Here is a 13,164-nt window from a genome sequence, read left to right as displayed (position 1 = left end):
CTAATTTTTTATTTCAAATGAGATGCAGTTTCTCCCCTCAATGTTTCAGGTTCAGCAGAAAACATCAATTATTTATCGTCTCTGTGAAGCAGATTGGAGCTGATAAAACCTTAAGGGGGGGGGGGGGGGTGAATAGACTTGATGTTGGGATGCCCTAGTTCCTTCAAAAAATCTAAAAATGTCCAAAACCAGAAGATTTTTTGAGCTGAACGGGCGCCAGGTTTGATGGATGCTCCAAAATGTAATAAATTATCTTATCATCAGTAAACAAATCTGTTTTTCTACTTTAAATATAATGATACAATTTTAAATGAATGAGAAAAACATTTTTACTTATATAAACTACACTTTGGAAAATGTTTTTTACAGAACAAGAAAACTTTATTTATAACAAATGTGTCAAAGAAGAACACTACAAATCATATCAATAAAGAACAATAATTTGTAATTTCCTTAAACTAATCCAGGAGAATTACAGATAATATTTAGGATTTTTTTAAATTAGTATTTAATTATATATACAGTTATTTTAAATTTAAATCTTTATTGCATATCTTTGATTTTACAGAATTAACAAATAAATAGAATTTTAAGGGGTAAATTTGCTAAAATAATTCTAAATAATCAAAAAATCCTAAAAGTAAAAATTCCCTTCGTAAATCCTAGCTACTAAAAAACTTTATAGTGTGGGACAATCGTTCCAGGTTTTAAGCGTAATTCGACACCACGGTCTCTGCTTCGGTTTTTTTAAACTCACTGATTTTACAAAATAAAAACCTAATAAATACAAACATTTTACGAGGAATATTTGGGAATCCATGGAGATCTGAAGATGAGAACTTTGATAGTTTATTAAAAAATAACCTTTAAACACATTTTTCTTTTTGCAAAAATTGTTCAAACGCAATGCATTGTGGTCTATTCTGACAGCACTAGAAAATGGCAAACGCACTTTATAGGGCCCTACGCAGACAATTTGCAAACAGCCTTGTGCTTTTCTTTTGCTGTAAATTCTTCTTCACCACATTAAATTTTCTGCAACTATTTGAATAAACTAAGGATCTACAGGAGCAGATGTTGCTGCTTTTTTGAACTGGTACTTTAAATATTCAACTCATGACGAGCTTTGTTCACACTCATGCAGATGAACTCTGTTGAAATTCCACGTAAAACACTTTATTTCTTCTAAATGAGGTGGGGGGGTCTCCATTTGGCGCCCCCTGGTGGCTTGGAGGCTCAGTCATTTGCTCCGACGATGTTTTAACATTTTTCCTCTTAGTTTCTTTAGGAAAAAAGAGAATTTGTCATTAAAATTCAGTAAAAACAAAGTTTTAGTAATGTAAAATTAAAATGTTAAAATCTGCTCACTGCTGGTTTCCTTCACTTATTTATACTTTTGTCTCAGAAATAAAAAAAGGAAAATGTAAATGTTTTTTGTTACTCTTCATTCAACAAATTCTAGTGAAGACATGAGTGAATCATTCCAGAGCAGAATCATCTGGACTAATCTCTGTTTCAGGAGCCGAGTGGAGAGAAAACCAACAACGGGATCCACTACAAGCTGCAGCTGCTCTACAGCAACGGTGGGTGCGCTTGTTTTACCTCTCAGCGCAGCAGACGTGTGCAGAGGAGGGGAGGTGTAACTGTGTTGGTTTGCGTTCCAGGAGTGAGAACAGAGCAGGACCTGTACGTCCGCCTCATCGACTCCATGACCAAACAGGTGAGGCTCAGGTCATCGGGTTCTGACGGAATCTTGGTTTTGAATTGGGAATTTAAAAACTAAAGTTTCTCCTGTTTTAGAGTTAGCTCACCATTTCATCCTGGAGAACCCAAAAAGAGTTTTCATTCAGGCTTTTAAAGGTTTTATTTGTCTATTTTTTTGTTCATTCTGGGTATCAGCGATTACCAGGAGTCAATAAAACAAAACCAAAAAAAAACCCAGTAAAAATAAATCAATACACGAATGGGGCCAAATTTGAGCCTGTGGGTTCCTGAAGACCCACTCCAATCAAATCTTTGGTGTTTTTATCATCTTCTTGCTGCATTTGTCTAATGATTGTGGACATTTATGAAGAAATTTAAGCTTTAAACTGCATTTCTGAGAGAAATTTCTAACCAACCACTGCCGCTCTACAGACACTATGTCCTAGAAAATGACACAGGTCTTTAGATTTTGGCTAAAAACAGTCTAATTATAATGAAAAGACCACTGGGAACACTTTGAAAATAGATCAGAAGAGGATCATTTAGGTGGAGGCAGAACTCCACCCAACATTGGAGCAGCCATATTTACTGGAGTTCATGTCCCTTTACTTTAGCACAGGGGTCCTAAATAGACAGGAATACACTGATAGTGAAGTTCAAATGAATTGATCTGATCCGCAGTGGTCTTTTCTAAAACCGGACCCAGACGTTGTGGAGCCAGTGTGTTCTCTGCACCTTCCTAACCTGCAGGTGTGTTTTCTTTAGGCCATCATCTACGAGGGTCAAGACAAGAACCCAGAGATGTGCCGGGTTCTGTTGACACACGAAATCATGTGCAGGTAAGATAACACCTGCAGCAGAACCAGTCCCGGTTCTGGTTCTGGTCTCAGAAGGTCTGTGGTTTTCTCCACTTGATTTGAGTAGAAATCTATTTAGAAGTGAAGCTAAACTGTTCTGACACTCGAGGCACAAACCTGAGACCAGGACCAGAACCACAAGGAGGGTTTAGTCAGACCTGGCTGGACAGCAGTGAACGTCCTGAACTCGGCGAGAAGCCTCACCTGTTCAGCCAGGTGGAACCATGAAACAGGTGAAAGGTGGGGGCTGTGATTGACAGAGCCGTTTGTTATTCTGTGTGTGGCAGCCGCTGCTGTGATAAGAAGAGCTGTGGAAACAGGAACGAGACGCCGTCGGACCCCGTCATCATCGACAGGTGACCCAACGCCCTGCCTGACACGCACCTGTCCCGGTTTCTCTGTCATTCACTGCAAGACGCTCCGTCAGCCAAAAACTCAACCGTTAAAATGAACTCTGTTCATTTAGTCGCTTTGGGGATTGTAGAATCAAAAATTTAGAAGAAAAATATTTTAAAAAATCACTTTGGTTTCACAAAAACAACAGTCTGAAAGCTGCATTTCACTTGAGGTCATATTTGTAAATAAAGGCAAATTATTAATAATTCAAGTTCAGCTTTATCTAAATGCTCCTGACGTTCCAGTAATACATAGACATCTTCTCCTCAGAGAATGTTTCTACACCGAAGTATCTCCAAACCACTGCATCCCACTGAACGAACTCTTTGGTTTCTACACAGGACGTTTGGGGCTTGAAAATGGGCGGGGCTCTGGGAATAGTTGTTTTTATGGATTTTTAAAAATGTCAAAACATATTTTTTCCTGTGGTAGTCAAGAGGATAGAGTAACTTTCCTGTCGCAGAACAGCTTAAAGTGTTTTAGGTACGAAATAGAAATAAGAATATTAGTCCTGGGAATAAAACCAACACAGAAAGTTATTATATACAAACAAAGAGAAACAGTCAAAGAAAGAAATCTACATAGACGCTAAAAATTAAAGTTTAAAGTAATTCTTAAAAACTTTCACAGTAGATGAAGCCGTCACAACCTCACATCTCACTTCCTCACAACCTCACATTCGCACAACCTCTCAGCCTCACATCCTCACTTCCTCACAACTGATTTTTCGTTTCCTATTAAAAACCTTTTAAAGAGAGGAGGGAATTAGTCTCCGTTGATGAGATGATGTATTGTTTTTATTTCTGATGAAGGATCAAAAGGTTCCTGATCTGAACGTGAGAGGAACTGGTGAATGAAGTTTTAGAGGTCCGGTGTGAATCTGCTGGTCCTGGTTTCTGAGGACAAGATGCCTGATGATGGTGAAGCTCTGGTCTAAATCAGCCCCCTCCCTTTTATTTCATCCCTTCTTGCTGTGAACCCCCCCCCCCCCCCTTGCCCTCTCCTTTTACCTCCCGTGAGGAATCATACGCTCCTCTCTCCTCTTTTCACCCCCCCACCCCTCCTCTGCACTCGTCCGGCTCCTGAGTATTAATCTCGCTCCTCAACCCCCCCGGCCTTTCTTGTCTGCAGGCTGTGTGTATTGTGGGAGGGGGGTGGGGGGAGTGGACGGATGGATAGATGCGACCGCAGCAGCCTTTTGGAAAAAAAAGAAGTGAATTTACGGCGGCTCTTTTCACTGCCTCTGCCTGCTGAAATGCATGATGGGAAGGTCTCCTGTGTTTTCCGCGGCGTCCAGTGAACAGGAAACATGTCAGGGTCAGACGCAGACACCCCAACTCCCCCCGCCTTCCCGTTTCCTCTCCAACAAAACTCACAGTAATAAGGACGCGTCCAGCCGGTCGGGTTTCGGACATTTTTTTCCTCTCGTTAATGTTGTTCCACAGATTTTACAGTCCAGGACGCGGGTTTGATTCCCATCCGTTTGGATAAAGTCCCATTAGCTTAAAGTCCCATTAGCTGTCACACAGTTAGGTGTGTGAAATTTTCTCTCCGCATTTGACCCATCCCTGCGGGAGCGGTGAGCTGCAGACACAGCCGTACTCTGTTAACCCACCAATTCAACCCCTTAATGCTGAGTGTCAAGCAGGGAGGCACTGGGTCCCATTCTTAGAGTCAGCCTGGATTTGAACTCATGACCTTCCAGTTACAGGGTGGACACTCTACCATAAGGCCACTGAGCTGATAGTCTGTCTTCCTCTGAGAACGAGGGTCTCTGTTCTTTTGCAGATGAGCTCTGATGTGGTTCGCATCAGTGTGTGAACGCAGATGGAGTGAACTCAGTTTGGTGAAATGTAAAACCTTAGAATGAATCTGAAAGGAGTAGAAACCGTGAACTTGTTCATCAAAAGAAGATTATCAGATGAAACCAGATCTGGACCAAACCTGTCTGACATGCATTAGTCCTAACTTCCGTCACGGTTGGATACGAGTAAAGGGGTCAAATCTGTACAGGGCACATAGTGACCCATACAAAATGTAGAGATCAAATATTCATTTACACATACATGTCCCGGTCAACACTTATACAACATGTAATTAGTCAAGGCACAGGCGTGTTGTACTTATTTGGCTTTTTTTCCAACCTTCCTCAAACCCCACGGATTGCTCTCAGAGCCTGTTCCTGCTGTTCCCTTAATAAGAGCTGGATGTCGTGTGTTTCCAGCCAGACGCAAACCTCAATTCCCTGATTGGTTTAAAGTTCAACTGCTGTCATTTTTAACGTGCGTTCAGTCGCCGGGCTTTTTGTACGTAGAGCCCGAAAACTGAATTAAACTTGTATAGGTACTCGTGATCGTGAGAGTTTTGAACGCAGAAGTCCAAAACGCGCATTTACACGTGCTTAGGTTGAGTTTCTTTGGTAGTGGGGGCCTGAATGCGTGTTGCAAAGCCCGCTGTGAACGCAGCATAAGGCCACGGCACACTGCCACTACGTACGTTTTGCACATTTTCCACATATGAAAATTTGATCTTTCATGATACATGCGTGGTAAACATAATCTATGAGTGTTTCTTGCGTTCGTTATTCGTCGATGTGCGGAGATGTCTGTTGGGGGTTTCGGCTGACAGATCTTTATCTGAATTCAGTTTGAGTGTTCAAAATGTTTTGGTGCGTTAGGAATGAGGTGGTTAACGCATATTTTCAGTAGTTTGTATGGAATTATTGCGTAAATCTTATGTGTGATTTTTGCGGGATGGAAATGCAAATTTGTGTCTTTCCACGACCGTTCCACGTATGTCTAACTGACTTCTCACACGTGAACCACCAGTGTATAACTTCTATATCATGTACATGTCACGTTAAAAGCACGTTTGAATTGCATATAAACGACAAAATAGTCGCACGTTCTACGTTGGTTTACGTGTTCTTTGCGTGGTTAATTCGTGTGTCTTCCGTGGTTTTAACGTTGGGTTATTCATGATACATCTGTGAAAATTTCAGGTACAGACCACAACTTTTCAGATTCACGTATGAGCAGTTTCCGCGCAAAAAGCACGTAGCGGCTGTGGGACGTGGTCTCGAAACGCCTCTGTAGACCGTTGTGACCTGACCGGTCCTTGCATTGTTCTGGTTCCAGGAAGCTGACAGCTGTGAATGTTGACTGATGCCACCTCAGAGCGTTCCTTCCTGCTGTTTGTGGTGAATCCTCCCGTCTGGGCGGGTTTCCGATCGGGATGGCGCTCAGGTGACTCTGGCTGCTCTGTTCAGGTGCAGGTTTGGGCTCCCTGTGGTGATCTGTCAGGTTGGTGGTTCTGCGAGCAGACAGGAGCTTTGGAGGTCAGGGATGCTGGGATGATGGCGCTCTGAACACTGTGAGAACGCTTTAACACGATGATCTTGGGTCTTTAAACTCCTCTCCGCTCTGTTTGTAGCTGCTGCTGATGGTAGTTGTGGGACAGCCTTCATCTTTTCACGCTCCGTCTCTGAATACGTGATGTGAGAATTTTTTTGGCGGGGTACAATCTCCTGTCTGCGAGGGTCTCTGGTGTCTGCAGCGTGGGATTATGGGAGGATGACTCGCTGTCAATCATTTAGCAGGCGTAGGTGTGATTTCCCTCTCATGCTGCAGGTCGGTTTTGGATGGAATCTCATTACTGGCCGTGTTTCAGGGTGACTGACAGCAGAATAATGTTTGGGGGGCCCCAGAGGGCCCGGCCCGCTAAATGTTAAATGTATGAATGCATGGGAGTCAATGGAGAGATGAAGTGTAGCTGAATATTTTTCTTACTGGGAAACAACCTCAGACTGAAGAGTGTGACCCTGAACGCACCACGAGCTGCTTCTTTCACTGCAGCACACGGCATTCAGAGCAACACAACGTATTTAAGTGACTCACAACAGAAACACAACAAAACGAACTAATCTGACACGCAAACACACAACCAACATCCAACAACTTTCATTCAACCGTCTGACAACTAACGCATGGAACACAACATCCAACCAATACACAACCTAAACACTGTCAGCGGAAAAACACACAACCAACATCCTTTAACCAGTAACCATCACACAGCCGTTCTACAACGGATGCATCGAACACAACAAACAGACAACATAAATACTGCCGCTACAAAAACGACACACAGGCAAAGACAGATTACCAACATTACCAGCACACAAACAGAACAACACAACATTTATTTGAACGTGCAACAACCAGGAGACGCGCAACTGTATCAAAGAACACAAAGTGTCAGAGATTTAGGACAGAAAGTTAAAGTGGAAACCTTGAGTGTCGGAGGTGACGCCTCAATGCTCTTCATCAGCTGCTCTGATGAAGACTTCTCTAGTTTAAATACTCCTTAACCCCCTCCACCCCCCGCTGAACCCCCCTCCCCATAGTGATCCCCCCCCCGTCTGTCTCCTCTCCTCGTTCCTGTTTCTCCTGAGAGAGAACGAATGATTGACAAAAACTCAGAGCAGGAAAGCTGCAGGGTTGATGTTTCCTCCTCTAATTACCATTAAACTGGTGTCTCTCTGAGTGTGTGCACGTGTGTGTGTGCACGTGTGTGTGTCAGTGCACGTGTGTGTGCCAGTGCACGTGAGTTTGCCATTGATTGTTGGTGAAAGTGGCCCGGCAGCGACACATCACTATTGATTTACGATTTACTATAAGAATGAGAGTTTCTGTAAGCACACACTCACACACACACACACCCCCACACCCAAACACACACACACACACACACACACATTGTGGTTTTTCTTCAGTGTCATGCTTTGACTGACAGCTCCGTTCCTGTTGTGGGTTTTCGTCAGTTGCGTGTTTGTTAACGTGTTCCTGTGTGGGAGCAGCTCAACGGTCGTCCGGTTTGTTTGAAGGGGAACCGCTCCGGGTCCAAACCCGGCGGTGCCAGGAGGGTCAGAGCGATGGATCGGACAGGAACCACATCAAAGACCCTCAGAGTTCAGATGTTAATAACCTCCTCCTGACGAGGAAGAGGAGGAGGAGAAGGAGGTGTCTGCTTTCATTTGGAATGAAGAGGAAGATGACTCTTCATTATCTAATTTAATTACCTCCTCCTCCTCCTCCTCTCTGCACCACGGCCTGGAAACCCAGAACCTCTGCAGGTCTGGGGGGGGGGTCTGTCAGAGGAAGGGGGGAGGGGGGTCGGCAGCAGTGATTGACAGGTGACATTAAGTTGTTTAGCAGTAAAATGTCAGAGTCTGAATATTCCTGGGCCTCTGTTTGACCCCGTCTGGCTGCTGTTGGAGCGGCCCAGCCTCTGGGAGGAGGAGCGGGACGCCGGGTTCCAGGCCGGGTTCCAGATCCGGTTCTGTTGCGGCCCACCTTCAGGACAGCGTTGCAGAGCCTCCACTTTCAGATTTGGAGTCCGGTGTGCAGGTGTTCGGAGGGGGCGGGTTCTTGCCTCATCTGCACCTGGTTGGTCCTTTCATCAGATGATTGACAGGTGTCTGCAGTTACAGGACTTCCTGTTTGAATCCCTTTCCTGTTCTGATCAGATTTGAGATTTTAGCCCTGAAGAGAATCATTTCTGCGCAGAAATGTGCGACACATCTGGACTGCTGGATCAGCTGTTCGTGTGTGCGCTTTTGTGTGTTTGTGTTGCAGCAGCTGGCACTCGGCTCTTTAGTCTTTAACACCATCTGACGCTCACACACACCACTTTTATGAGTTTGCTCAACAACGCATTTCGTCTTTGACCATAAAGGAGCAATAAGTGTGTGTTTGTGTTTGTGTGTTTGTGTTTGTGTGCGTGTGACAAAAGGCATAATAGCTGTTAATTAGCTCTGTGTTCAAACCAGCAGCAGATGCTAATTAACAAAAACCTGCACAGCATTTGGTGATAATTAGACACAAGCCCAAACATGTTTGACCACACATGCACAGACACACACACACGTACATAAGCACGTGCACACACACACACACACACTCTAGGAAAGCAAGACAAGCAGCAAATGTTTTCCAATGAAATCATTGCTCATCACCTAAAAAGAGTTGATTTAAACTGAAAATAAATAAGCAAAAAGGCTGTTTGAATTTAATTTGAGTATAATTTGAATAAACTTATTCCAAATAAAAAAACTGGTCATGTTAGCTTTCGTTGAAGAAAAGGTTGTTAAAATGTATTTGAACATTTCATTTTCCAAAGCACCAAACTGATGTTCTTTCCCTTTGATTCACATCTGCTGTGTGCAGAAACTGCAGTGAGCCTGAAGCCCTGATCTCAGCCACAGCAGGACTCAAATGTTTGGTCCACAAATTGTCTGTATGTTTTACGTGGACTGAGTGATCCCCCCCCCCGGGGGGGCATGACCCGCTCACTCCTGATTGGTGAGAATGATTATCATAAAAACGTTGAATCAGGCCGACTCGGACCAACCGCTGCTTTTCTGGTGACGTCTGGCTCCAACATGGCGGCGTCTTCATTTGTTGTTTTCGATGGATGACATTACACGTACTCACAGAGTTCAGGTGAACTTCCACACCTGCTAAAGGAGCCGGACTATCAGACAACACTCTGGTGTGGAAAAGTTTCAGGGACGTCATCTGAGCAGCAAAGGTCTGATGGAGCGGTGAGGTTCTCACACTCAGCCGCCGTCCAGAAAGCAGCAGCAGGTTTCCAGTATGAACCTGAGAGCCGTGGAAGTGACTCGCATCACATTGACTCACAGAGCTGCTGGATACACACAAACTACACACACAGACACACACCGCTAGCCAGCACATAACCGTCAGAGTAATTCGTCCTCACTCTGACTACATTTTCTACCCCATGGAGCATATTAACTCTGACACAGTGTGTGTTTGTGTGTGCATGCATATGTTTGTGTCTTTGCCTTTAATGTCAGTTGGTGTCACTTCTCTTCTTCTTGGACATAAATTTACTCTGTGTCCTAATTTTTACCTCATAAATATTGGGAGTAACAGTTCAAGTGTGTGTATTTGTGTGTGTGTGTGTGTGTGTGTGTGATGACATAAGGACTTGAAGGCTTAATCGGCGCCGTGTGTGGATTTATGACCTCGATCATTCGCTGCATCTCTATTGAGAAAAAAAAGGAAACGAGAGAGGAGGAGATGGAAGGACAGAAGGTGAATGGAAGAGAAGAAAGGAGGAGGAGGTGGAGGAGGTGGATGGAGGTTTGGAAACGAACGAAGGCGAATGTCTGATTCTGCTGGCGAAGGTCACTCGTTTGCTCAGAGAAACTTTCTGGAAGCAGAATCCTGCTGGGAGACCCAGAAGAAGAACGCAGAGAACACAAAGAAAAACAGAAATGGTGGAGATGAAGACGGTAAAAATGTGACATCACCGTCAAATATTAGGATATCGAACCAGTTTCAGAACAGATGACATCATCAAAGTCCTGTTAGTTGTCAAACATCTAGGTTTGTGAAAACCCACCGAGGGACTGATGTCACAGCCGCGTTCAGGAACCATTTGGTGGTTTAACCTCCAAGTCCAACCGAAGGATCGTAGGTTCGGGTCCCCCATGTGTTGAAGTGTCCTTGGGCAAGACGCTGAACCCCTCATTGTTCTTGGTGGTCGTAGGCCACCCATCAGTGGGTGAATGGGACTGTGGGCGGTAGAAAAGCCTTATAGCAGTACGCACCATTGACCATATCAAACAGGGAAGTACTGGATCCCATTTCTTTGGTATGACCCAACCATGGATTTGAACCATTCACTGGACAGAGTGACCCCTCCCACCTGGTGTTCTAAACAGGAAGTGCCTGCAAAATCCCATACACTTCTATAGAGAAATAAACATCTGTGACTCAGCCGTTCTATTGGTCAGAAAAACTATTCTTTCTCCAATACCTTTTTTTTTACATTTTCTTGCTAATCCTCAATTTTTCATTATTTTACTGTAATTTAGGTTATTCAAGTTATAAACTGACCAATAAAAGTAGTTGGAGCCTCCTGGCCCCCACGTCCAACCTTCAAAATGTTTGATTGACAGATGTTGGATCAATCCCTGCTCACTGACAACTCCTGGCAGCATCTATATTTTGAAAAAATAGCGGCTGAATTTACTTAATTTGGTTGGAAGTGAACCATTTTCTATGAGTGACGTCCCACTCGCTCAGTCCTGTTCTCATACAGCCAACGGTTTGAACCCACAACCTCCCAATCTCAGGCTGGACACTCTACACTAGGCCACTAAACTTATTAAAGAAGTAGGAATGAAAACTATGACATCATCAACAAATAAAACAACAGCTCCAATGACAGAAGCAATGGAACAAACAGCAACAATAACAACAACAGCGCCACAAAAGTGATAACAAAGAGAATAACAATGACAACCACAACAACACAGGTGAAGATGACATCAAAAAAGTGAAATTAACGACAGCAAAGATGAAATAATCCTGCTATCATCAATAGTAGTGACAAAGCAAAGACACCAATAAAGAGAACCAACATTTACTTTAGCTATGAAAACAACACTGATGTCATGTGACCAGAGGACTCCGGAGGTCAGGAGTGACACTCACCTGTTATTGGATGAGTTCAGAGGAGCTCACCTCCAACTATAACTGTTGGTGTTTATGTTTAAACGTTTCTTTCCAGAAAGAATCATTGATCATTGATCAGCAGCAGAAAGTTGGACGCTGCAGTTCTGCTGCGTTTACAGAGCATCTGCTCACACAGAGGACTGTGTGTGAGTGTGTGTTGGTGTCAGCACTTTGTCCTTCTGTGGGCTCATTAGACACGAGCAGCAAAGAATGCTGGGTAATCAATACTGCAGAGACCCTCAGAGACCAGAAAAACCAGCGCCTGAGAGGGGAGTTCTGTCTTTTGTCCTTCCGTGGGTCTGTCCGTTTGCGTGATTTTAGACTCCGTCGCCATGGCGACGTTTAGATGCTGCTGGTCTCGCGATCTCCGCTCTGGTTTTCTTGAAAGCGATCGAGCTCCTGCAGAGACAGGAGTCCGACACAGACGCACAAAAGACACATGGCGCAGGAATCAAAGCGGAGGGAGGCTGAGCTGCAGCCCTCTGCCTCCAGCCGTCCCTCCTGGGAGAGGACGATGGGAGAGGCGGAGTGTGCTCAGGGTCACGGCTGACACAAAGACAGAGTGCGTCCTCGCTCTGCACACAAACACACAAAAGGAAAACACAACATTTGTATTAAAGTCAGGAGAATCCCCACAAACAGACAGACAGACTCACTGCTGCTGGTTCCAGACTCTCAGATGTTCTCACATCATGCAGAACCAGAGCAAACCGAGGCTGCTGTGTCTCCGCAGGTTCTTCCTCAAGTTCTTCCTCAAGTGTAACCAGAACTGTCTGAAGAATGCCGGGAACCCGCGAGACATGAGGAGGTTCCAGGTAAGACCCAAAACTCACTCCCTAAAGGGCAGGACCAGCTCTGCTGTTCCCCGATGCTCAGAGGCCGACCCCCTGGAAGTTATGGCTTTGTTGATCAAATATGAGAGGCGGCAGTGTCCGTCTGTCTAACACGTCTGCATTTCATATTATTGGTGGAGTGTTGAATGAAGAGGCTCAGGAGGAGGATGTAATGGATGCATGAGGAGGAGGAGGAGGAGGAGGAGGAGCTCATGCTCTGCGGTGCTCCTGTCAGGCGTCACCTCCCACCTGCTGCTGATCTGAGCAGCGGGGGCCGGATCAGCGTGGACTGTTACAGAACCACAGTGACATGCTGTCCTTCACACTGAGCTGCTCAGGCTGACAGCATGTTCAGTCTGAGTTCTTCTGCCCTCCAAAAAGCACTTTGCTCCTCCCGCGACACCCAAAAACAGCTTTAAGGTAGAAAATGGGGGAATAAGAAGGCCAATCCGTTCATCAGTCAGTCAATCAGAAGTCAGTTTGGATCAGATCCCAGACACACGGCCGAAATCGGATGCTGGTGGGATTTTGTGACCGTTTTGTCAGATTCTCTTTGGGTTTAAATTGTTTGTGCAGAGCTCAGGTTCCTCATGAATGAAGCTTTGTGTGTTTTTTGTGTGTTCACAGGTGGTGGTTTCAACAACAGTGAATGTGGACGGTCATGTGCTCGCCGTTTCTGACAACATGTTTGTACACAACAACTCCAAACATGGGCGGCGGGCGCGGCGGCTGGATCCGTCTGAGGGTATGCCGGTTTCTGTCTCCTCCCGTGTGGAACCGATGAGGCTTCCCACTAAAAACGACGGGTTCACTCTTTTTAGAAAA

The 13,164-nt window shown here is 44.8% G+C and overlaps 1 protein-coding gene across 4 annotated transcripts in view; it reads left to right on the top strand.

Annotated features, from left to right (window-relative positions):
- Positions 1–13,164, top strand: part of LOC101166208 (transcription factor COE3-like) — a 39,137-nt gene that overhangs the window by 3,082 nt on the left and 22,891 nt on the right. For all 4 annotated transcript variants that reach the window (XM_020702006.2, XM_020702004.2, XM_020702005.2 and 1 more), the window contains exons 3-8: positions 1,520–1,583; positions 1,665–1,720; positions 2,470–2,543; positions 2,849–2,917; positions 12,240–12,321; positions 12,967–13,084. In XM_020702006.2, the coding sequence (XP_020557665.2) occupies positions 1,520–1,583; positions 1,665–1,720; positions 2,470–2,543; positions 2,849–2,917; positions 12,240–12,321; positions 12,967–13,084 (463 nt within the window). The remainder of the gene's footprint in view (positions 1–1,519; positions 1,584–1,664; positions 1,721–2,469; positions 2,544–2,848; positions 2,918–12,239; positions 12,322–12,966; positions 13,085–13,164) is intronic.

This window comes from Oryzias latipes, chromosome 19 (genome assembly GCF_002234675.1).
Source record: "Oryzias latipes chromosome 19, ASM223467v1".
Classification (NCBI taxonomy): Eukaryota; Metazoa; Chordata; class Actinopteri; order Beloniformes; family Adrianichthyidae; genus Oryzias; species Oryzias latipes.
Note: the sequence above shows the minus strand (reverse complement) of the source record. Positions and strands in the feature narration are given on the sequence as shown.